The sequence below is a fragment of the Acyrthosiphon pisum genome, chromosome A1 (genome assembly GCF_005508785.2).
Source record: "Acyrthosiphon pisum isolate AL4f chromosome A1, pea_aphid_22Mar2018_4r6ur, whole genome shotgun sequence".
NCBI classification, from domain to species: domain Eukaryota; kingdom Metazoa; phylum Arthropoda; class Insecta; order Hemiptera; family Aphididae; genus Acyrthosiphon; species Acyrthosiphon pisum.
In genome coordinates this window covers 105101973-105112359 of record NC_042494.1, presented here as the reverse complement: position 1 = coordinate 105112359, position 10387 = coordinate 105101973, and the positions used below count along the sequence as shown (strand labels likewise).

Sequence of the window (10387 nt, the reverse complement as noted above, 5' to 3'; positions counted from 1 at the left end):
TACCTATTTTTTATTTCATAAATGCTACCTCCCTATATAATATGTACCTATGTCTTATTTCCATGATATTATGTTACCAACTAAATATGATTATACAATAAATTATTACAAATTATAGTAAATATCTATATTCTATAATAATATTTTGAAATCATGATACCTACGTCCTACATCCAAAAAATCAAAAATATAAAAAAGAACTGCTCAAATATTTAATTATTTTTTTACACGTTACACCTAATATATTATATATTTTTTTATTATATTATGTTTGGGTTGCTACTTGCCAGTTGCCATGATAATTGTTTGACCTTAACGAATCTATTTTTCAAAACTTTCTGGTTTAAATGCATAACTGAGAAATATTAAAAATCAAAGTAATTAAATAAATAATAATAACTATTAACTCGTATAGCGGCCGCCAGCTAAGAGTTGAGCGCTAGTGTAGAATTATTTAGTTACTACCACGAACTACTACATGTAGTAGTTCGTGGTTACTACTGTAGTAGTTCGTGGTATAAGGTCTGTGATACATTGATAAATTAATAAATGATAACGATTTATGATACACATAATGATAATTGATAAATGATAATAGGTAGACATACTACACAGTGACACAATTACACGTCTAATACACATGTATAGTTCAATTTCAATATTTTCGTATTTCTACAAAATTTAAATTAATTTTGTACAAATTGTTTTTTAATTTTTGTTTAAAAAATTGACTATCTTATTTGTTTCTAGCTAAGTACAATACATTAATGTTTCCATATTAATTTCTTTTAACGCCATTATGGATATTTCAACTGAAAGCGTTTCATCATTGAGACAGTCATTTGAAGATAAACTCAATGAAAAAAACGGTAAACGTACTCTTTATTATTTAAGATACACAATAGTATATTAGATATATATATACCAATATACCTATAGCATATAAATATATAATATGCTATGATATTTTACATAGGTTGCTCAGTTTAGTTCAGTCGCAATTGGGCATTTTATTTTTTAGCCAACTAATTATATTTTATAATATCATTGTTGATACATTCAGTACCTACCTATATCACTAACTTTTATAATTCAAACATAATGCAAACTTTCTGTTATTTCTGTGTTCCACAGAAGTGTTTCATCCTTTGGATCTTGCCAAAATAAATAATTCGGATGCATGGCTTAAACGGTTTTTAATTCATACTGAAGGTAATCAAGAAGAAGCTTTATCCATGTTATGGAATGTATGTGAATGGAGAAAATCATTTGGTGTTAATGGTAATAATTAAATATACAAGAGATTACAATCTTGTCTGGAATCATGTTTTTTTTAAGTTTTATATTTTCAGATTTGTTTTAGATTCTGAGCGGAGCGAGGAAGCTATTGGTTTTACAATGGTGTTTATTTATTTATTTATTTTTTTTTTTATATTCTGTATATAAAATTTCTACCTGAAGGAGTGCTTCGATTTCATACCTTATCTTTTAGAAAATTGGATCAAGATGGTACTTTAAAGAGGTCATTTTTTGATTTTTTCAATACTTATTAAATGCCACGGGAAAAACCATAAAAAAATTACGAAAAAACGCTAAAAATGGGATTTTAATTTCTAACGCTTTGTTTATCACCATAAACGAATTAAAAATTATAATATTATAATATTAATTCAACTTACACGATAAAATAAATAATAACAATATAAAATATCCTGCAGACTGACAAACCGTCTTCGCTCAGAATCGTTTTTCATATACAATGATATTATAGCATTGAATTGAAGTCTAATACAATCCATTATACAATGACTCACTTTTTTAATCTTATTTATTTTAATTTTAGAAATGAGTGAATCAAATGGTACAGTAAGAATTGATTACTTAGAGGAGGGAATCATGTATCCTCATGGTATGGACGTAGATGGTAAACTTATGTTCATTATTAGATGCAAACTGCATTTTAAAGCTTCTAAAGATTCTGAGGAATGTAAAAAGTGCGCTGTGTACTGGTTTGAAAGAATGGAAAGGTAATTTATTATTCAATTACTTTAACTATGTATTATATTTAAAGTGTTATAATTTATAGGTTAACTAATGGTGATCAAATTACAATATTTTTTGATATGATGGGTTCTGGTTTAAGTAATCTTGATATGGAATTTACGAATTACTTAATAAATTTACTTAAAATGTATTATCCAGCCTTTTTAAATTACATTATAATTTATGAAATGCCATGGGTTTTAAATGGTAAGTTCTTGTTATTTATTTCATTTTCTATTTAAATAAATTAGTTATACAAAATATTGATCTTATTTAGCGGCTTTTAAAATAATCAAGACATGGTTACCAGCCAAGGCTGTGAAAAAAATTAAATTCCTAAATAAACATAATTTGAGCGAATTTGTATCAAAAGAATCAATAATGGTCAATTGGGGTGGTGAAGATAATTACAAGTTTAATTTTGAACCAGAAACTAAAAAAGTTGAAGAAACCAAGAAAAAGGTTTAACATTATTTTATTGATTAATTATTATTATAAAACTATTTAACTTTTAGTGCTTCAATGTAATGGGAAAAGAAATCTCGACTATGTTAAACAAAAAAAAATCAATATTTTAATTTTTAGGTTCATTTTGCAGAAACAATGGAAGTGAAAAATGGTTCAGGAGACATTCGAGATATAGTGTATATGCCCAAAGGTAAATATATGTAGAAATTTGTTTTAACAAAAATTATTTATTTATTATGTTCTAGAGCTTAAACTGAAAATAAACCCTAGCGAAGTACTTACATTTGTTAAAGATAACAGCAATGGTTATAATGAATTAATGGCAAGCCTCACATTTATAAATGATTACAAAGATCCAATTGCGTTCAAAGTAACTGAAATATTAGTTTTAATTAGGTGTTTTGTTTTTACAATTAATTTTATTTTTTAGATAAAAACTACTTGTCTTATTAAGTATAAAGTTCGTCCAAGCACAGGTACACTTATACCTCAAGAAAGTATAAAAGTCACGTTTGTACTAAATGGAATGTCAATAAAACAGACTGATGTAATGAGAGATAAATTTTTAGTACTTGTAATTCCTGTTATAGATACTAAAGATATGGCAGAAATGTGGAAGGTATTTTTAATTTATATGTACTAAAAAACATTAACAAAAATAATAAATACTAAACTTAAATTTTAAATATTTTAAATTCTGTAATTCTAAATGTAAAATTGGGATCTGATTAGTAAAGAGGGGCTTGGACTTTTCAATATTTTGTTTCTTAAAAAATTCCCCCCAAACATGTATATTGTAAAACTAATATTGGAAAATATTAAATTTATTGATTTTTTGTATTGTGTGATGGAGAATGTTTAAACTTTTTAAAAGATAATTAAAAAAAAGAAAAATTTATTTTAAATTTGTCTATTAGATACAATGGGAAACCAAAGAACAACACATTTTAAAATGTAAAATTTCTAATGAAAATGAAACAGTAAATTCCTGGAATTCTTATGACCAGAATCATAATAATGATCTCGAGGAAAAAGTTAATAAATTAATGAATATGGTAAAGTATTTTTATTTCAATATATATTTATTATTTTTTTTTTTGATTATTAAACAATTTGATTTGAAGTAGATTATCTATAAATTTTAAACTTTCAAAATTATTTTATTCTATTTAAACTAGTAGTGCATTTTTATAATTTACATAAGTATAAATTATTTAAGGTATTTTAACTCCTGATATTCTTAACAATCTTAAACTACATAATCACAGTTTTTTATATACGTTTGAAGTTAAAAATCTCATGAAGTTGTATGTTAAAACGACGGGTAGTCGACATACACATTGCCCTGGTTGCTGGTGTTAATTACCCGTTGACAAATATGTGTTCACTTTGATGATTCATAATATTGACTGGCGAAAATATAACGTCTTGCAATATACGTATCTTTGGTGAGCGATACGGGCTATGCGCTGATAATACTAGCAGAGTTCAATGTTTTAATGTATAGTAGAATCTTTATATTACAATGTGTCAATGCCGTATGTAACAATATTCCAGGTAAAACGATTCTCAGCCTTGTACTTGGTTGATTTTATATCTCATGTGCAGTATATTTTTATCATCCAGATATTACAAAGTTGGGATATAACAATGTAATTCTCTAAGTCCCTTAAAATTGTTAAAAGCGGTTTATACTGTATTTAGACTAATTTTATGATATTAATGGGCATTTTAAATGTTCACATTTTTTTTTATAAATGATGATAACAATTTGAACAACTCTTCAAAATCACCAAAATTTGTTATTGCTAAATTACCTAATAGTGTTCATATATTATTAACACTTAGAAAGTTTAACATCTTCCACTTAAGAGAGTGAAATCAGTAATGAGTAAAAAATAATCAGTTTATTTTTTTGACGGACTGTTATTGCTATAGATCTACATTATTATGCAAAAAAATGTCCCACCAATATAATATTATATGTACATATTGTATTATACAAAATTATATAGTAATAATATTTGTAAATAGTAAATACTATTTTTATAAAAAATAGAAAAAAATTTGCTAAATGTAAACAAACATTTTTTTCAGGTTACTACTTTAGAAATTTCGAATCGCATCCTTTCCCAACATATGCGTTACGTTAAGTATTCATTATATATTTTACTATTAGTGTGTTTGTTTGCAGTTGGATTTTTGTGGGCTGTATTTTATCATAAATAGTGAATTCTAGCTAACTAATTGTTATACCTATTTAATTTATATAAACATTTTTTTTTAGAAAAATACATTATTGTGAATTTAAATTTGTTTTTTATTTTCATTAGTTTCTAAATAATTTATATTCTTAAAAGAAAAAGACTGATTATTTTGTTAAGGAAAATCCTTAAAACTGTTATTTATTAATAAAGTTATAAATATATTAGTATACATACATATAATGAAACAAAATGTTAAAAAATGTATTTAAAATAATACAACTCAATATGTATAATAAATAATATTATGATAAAATACATTTTTTTTTTTTTTGTAACATTATTATTATTTACTTACAGGAAATACTGAGTGGAACAAAGTGGTGCTGAGGCCTAAGGGATATGAGAAAAGAATAAAATTATCGCAACTGGGAGCTAGGGATTTTGAAATTAAGTTAACTTAGTATTTCAGCCTTCAGGACAGTCAATAAAATTATCAATGAGATATAAGTTAGCACTTGGTTAGTAGAATCAGCATATCAGCTATTGATAATCCTTGTTTCTTAGGTACCGGCTTATAATCATCGGGTATTCAAACTATGATTATTGTGAAGTATCCTAGCAGCAAAACTTAAAAACTTATGTTGTATGTACCCTTTTAATCTGGCTCTTACTACTAGCAATAGAAGCCAGGAGGGTTCCATATAACAACAGCATTCCAAACAAATGCACTTTATCAACACCCTCACAATTTTCAATTTATTTTTTTAAACGACCTATGATGGTGTACAATTTTTTTACTGGAAACTATTATTTTAGAAGTTACAGCCTTCCAAAGTTTGCGATTGTAACGCTATTACTTGACTGCCACGAGCAGAGCCTATACCAAATTTAAATTTTTTTTTTCCAGATATTAACAAGTTGTGACTTGTGAAACAGTAATTTTTGTATGAAAAAAATTTTGCTAAACTTAGAATTTGGCGCACGAATTTAATTTTGAAGTTAAAGCTAATCGAAGTTTTCAGTATATATTATTATAACTAGGGATGTGAATTTGTAGGAAAGTGCATTTTTTTTTTTTTTTTTTGACGATTGTGACGCGTACCTTTTTAAGTAGGTACATAATTTGAATTATGTAATTACGAATCCATTTATGAAACCTTTATTTTGTATTTTTTGACGTTTTTAATTTTTTAGGTAATTTTCTTGCATTTTTAGGTCATAGTTTCCTTTTTTAGTTTATTTTCCGGTATTTTTAATCGAATTCCGTCAATCGACATGTTTGAAAAACATTTTGTTTTTTTTTGTCCAATGCAATAGTAAAGACTAAAGATGAATAAGGTATCCGCAAATAAATATATTTAAGTTTGTTTTATTATTTTAACAAAAATAAATACATAAAAAAAATGTATTGATTGTTTTTTCTCGTTACGTTATAGCATTGATTATACATAGTATAATACTATATATAATCAATGGTTATAGTAACAGTACATAATATACAGGGACACGTATTTTATATATAAAGGTATAAAATATATAATATAAATATAATAACGTCTATTTTGAAAAATAAATAATTTCTTTGTTACTTTTTAATTAAAATAAAATAATAATCATGTAGGTATGTATTGTACTTTGTAGGTATACTTGTGTGTATAATATAGGTATATCGTATATTATGTTTTAGCAGTGGAGTAGGTACTATCAGGGAGGAGAGGTGCTAACGGGGACTTCAGTCCACGCCAATGGCGGCTCGCCGGGTGAGGCAAGTGAGGCGCAGCCTCACCTGAAATTTATTGTTCTAATAATTATTATCAGTATCGTCTAATATTCTAATTATTTTTAAAAATATAAAAATTAATTTTAAATTGTAAATGACAAAAGTCTATGATAAAACAATTGATAACATGCGACTTGGGATGCCAGGTATCACGGCAATACGAAACCATGCATCGCTTCGCTTACCCCGCGGACCGCGGTCATTGGCTATGCGGAGCCGTGGATTGATGGTTTTGGTGGTAAGTTTTTGACTATTTTGTTGTTAATGAGATCATGGCCGGGTGACTTATTATTCTTGAGTTTTTTAACGATTGATAGAACTTCGCCAGGAGTAGTTGGGGAGGCTGGAAGTGCCACGGGCAGAGGCGATAAGATAAATTGATCAACTTGAAGCATGTGAGTATCATCAGGGGAGATGTTGTGAGGTTTAAATGTATTTGCAAGATGGTTAGCCAGAAGATCTGATTTATCTTGGTCAGTGGTAGCAAGATTGTTGTTTTGATAGCGGAGAGGGGGAATGGTAGATTTATGCTTTAAAAGAGATTTGGTTTTTCTCCAAAGAGACCCATTTGAGAGTGAAAGAGATTGAATATGGGAGGTGTATAGCTGATTTTGATGTTTCTTGAGAGTTGACTTGAGTTTGTTGGAAAAATAGTTGTACCGTTGTTTGTCAATCGGGTAGTGAGTACGTTGCCAAGTATTTTGAGCCCGACGTTTTTGAGAGATGAGCTATCTTATTTCAGGAGTGATATTTCTACTGGAGTTGTCTTGAGTTGCAGATGTGATGGAAGATATTTGAAACGTGTCTTGAATGTTATTTGTGAGGGTGTTTATGGCAGTATCTATATCGGTGGGATTTTTTAACTTAATGTTTAAAGAGGAAGACGTTGACATAATATTGCGAAATGTGTTCCAATCTGTGCGTTTTTTTACGAATGGGTGGAAGGGAACATTTGCTTGCATTTTGAGGATGAGTGGTGTGTGGTCAGATGTAGGGTCATTTAGGTTAGAAATATTTGTGTGGATGTGATTGGGGAGGTTAGATAGAAAAAAATCAAGGTAATCGGGGTGACGGCTTGCATGGGTCGGCCAGTAGGTGGGGGAGGCTGGAGAGATAACTTTAGAGCGCTTGTTTGTTATAAAGTTGTGTAGAGTGCTACCTCTAGTGTTTTTTGAGCGACAGCCCTATGTTTCGTGCTTCGCATTAAAGTCAGCACCTATGATGTATGTGTGATTTAGTGTTTGAAGAAATAGTGACAGATCTTCTGCAGGGAAAGGTGATCCAGGTGGGAAGTAGGCTGATGCAATAGACGTGGGTATGGAGTTAATATTTATAGATGTAGCGACTATCTGCATGTGTTGGTTAGATTTAGGATGAAAAGGTGAGTGTGGGATTTTAGTAGAATTTAGTAATGCGGCACCGGCATGAGCTGAGTCGTCGGGGTGATTGGCTTGGAGGCAGTCGTATCCGAAAATTTTAAATTTTGAGCTGGATGTGAGATGAGATTCGGAGATGAGAGCCATATCTATGTTTTTTTCTGCGAGAATAAGTTTAAGTTCTTCCGTGTTGTTGGTGATTCCGTTTGCGTTCCATAAAAGAATGGTTAAGGCGGATAACTTATTTTCAGCCATTGTTTGAGATAAGTTTTTCAATGAGTGATGTAAGTAGAGATATCAGGGGATTGATTAGCGATCTGAATTCCATGATGAAAGATGTGAGTTGATCTGTTGTGTTATTCGAAACACTAGGGATAGGAGATTCTTGATGTGTTCTGTGTGAATGGTTGGACGTATTTTGTGGCAGGAGAGGGAATTCCACGTGGGTGTTTTTATGAGGTTCTTGTGAGGAGGAAGATGCTTGGTGGTTCGGTGCGTTTTTGTGCCAGGGATTCGATGGTAAGATTTTTTTTATTTTTGCTGAGTTTTTTGTGCAGAGAGCAACCTTTGTAGTTGGCAGGATGTGGGCCATGGCGCATTTGGCGGGTTGGGTTCGATCTTTTTGGCATTGTGATGAGTCATGGGGATCACCGCAGCGAACACATCTGGGGTGGTGGTTGCAGTAAGTGCGTGTATGACCATATGATTGACATCGAAGACATTGGAGAGTGTCTTTTTTGGGACGAGGGGCTTCGACTTTTATTTTTGAGTAGCATAAGAGTGAAAGCTTGAGGATATCAGGGTTGTTAATATCCGGTTCTAAGTCAATGAAAAACATAGGGAGAGGTGCATTGGATTGTCTGTGAAGTACATTCATAATATTTCTGGGTTGGAAGCCAAGTGAAGTTAATTCATCTTTTATGAATGATATGTCCGTGGAAGGGTGGAGATTTTTTATCACAATTCTGTATGGTTTAGATTCTTTATTCTGGAATGAGTGGAAGGACACTTGACTTTTCTTGAGAAATTTAACAACAGATCTGTATGAGTCCGAATTAAATGTTTGTAGTTTAACCCCTTTGGTGGACGTTTTACATTCGAAACCATCAGGTTGCGTGAGTTCCTTGATTTTGGCGGTAAAATTGTTGAAATTTAAATTGGATTCTATGAATATTGGTGGCGGGTTGACGGTTTTGGGAGGGGTGACTTCCTGTGACTGCTCAGCATTGTCCGTGACCGTTTGAAATTCTTCATTGGAAGGGGCTAATGGAGAGAAGCGATTTGAAGAGATGAAAATACTAGTGTCTTTTTTTGGAAGTGGTAATGTGAGAGTGTTGGGTGATCTTTAACGTTTACCCGATTCATTAGTGACTATTTTCCAGTCGTTATCGTTATCGGAGAAGTCCGACGGCGACTAAGAGCCCGTTTGATTAATTAAGGTTTTTGGTATAATTAACGGGGAGAGTTGTTTATTTTTTTGATTTGTTGTTTTGCTTTTGTTAGTGTAACTATGAGAGCCGGTCGACTGGCGATTAGGAATCATAATGATGTAGATAAGGTGTACAGGTAGTAGGCCTTGGGGAGTATAAGAATATACATTACCAGTGGTTAGCACCACGACGGAGTAGACGTTGCGGCGAGCAAAAACGACTTTGCTATCGGGAGCTGATAAGTGGAGCGCGATATAAATATACGTGTAGACTGAACGGCGTCGCAACACGAACTGAATCTTAGATTTAAAAATAAAAAAGGTGGGTAAGTAGATTTTGCTCTGCTGTACAGTAGGTTACAAGTGGGTCACTGTATAATGGATGGTATTAAATTTGAATTCAATGATATAGGTAATATCATTGTATAAGAAAAACGATTCTGAGCGGAGACGGTATGTCAGTCTAGGTATAAGACATAATATTATATTATAGTCTATAGTATTTAAAAAAAATTGACCTATAATAGGTACCTATAATAAATTCCAAATTTATCATATCATAATATCTATTAGGTACTTATAACGCGTTATACATCAACAAAAAACCGTGGTACTATCATAGATATATAATAGTATACTTTGGAAGTTTCAAGTACCCACGAATAATATTATACAATCACAACAAAATAACTGAAATAGTTATCCTAGGTTTTTAATATGTAATTTCGTCCAAATTTGAACTTAAAACGACTATAAAAATAAACTGTGTTAATGTATTTTTTGGATTTTTTGGTAACAGAATTAATTACTTACGTGGAATCTTGTTTTAAATTTTCAATTCTTAGATACAAAAATTGAACATTTTATAAATTTTTAACTACAAAATAATTATTTAATTTTAAATTTGATAAATTTTGTCAAAATTTGATCTTTAAAGTTTAAATGCTTATAAAAAAAAATTGTGCCTATGTATTTTTAATATTTTTCAACTGCTGTTGTAACAATATATCAGGAGCTTTGTATTAAATTTTTACACTTTTTGGCCCAACAGATAAAACTTAATTGATATTTATAAGAAAAAAAA

The 10387-nt window shown here is 30.1% G+C and overlaps 1 protein-coding gene across 1 annotated transcript; it reads left to right on the top strand.

Annotated features, from left to right (window-relative positions):
- The first annotated feature begins 599 nt into the window (after positions 1–599).
- LOC100165214 (motile sperm domain-containing protein 2) lies at positions 600–4927 on the top strand. Its single transcript, XM_008188249.3, has 10 exons — positions 600–869; positions 1135–1281; positions 1844–2027; positions 2087–2250; positions 2321–2505; positions 2629–2701; positions 2757–2881; positions 2942–3130; positions 3429–3566; positions 4609–4927. Exons 1-10 carry the CDS (start codon positions 800–802, stop codon positions 4738–4740), a joined length of 1407 nt encoding a protein of 468 aa, XP_008186471.1. The 5' UTR covers positions 600–799; the 3' UTR covers positions 4741–4927.
- Positions 4928–10387: the final 5460 nt, after the last annotated feature.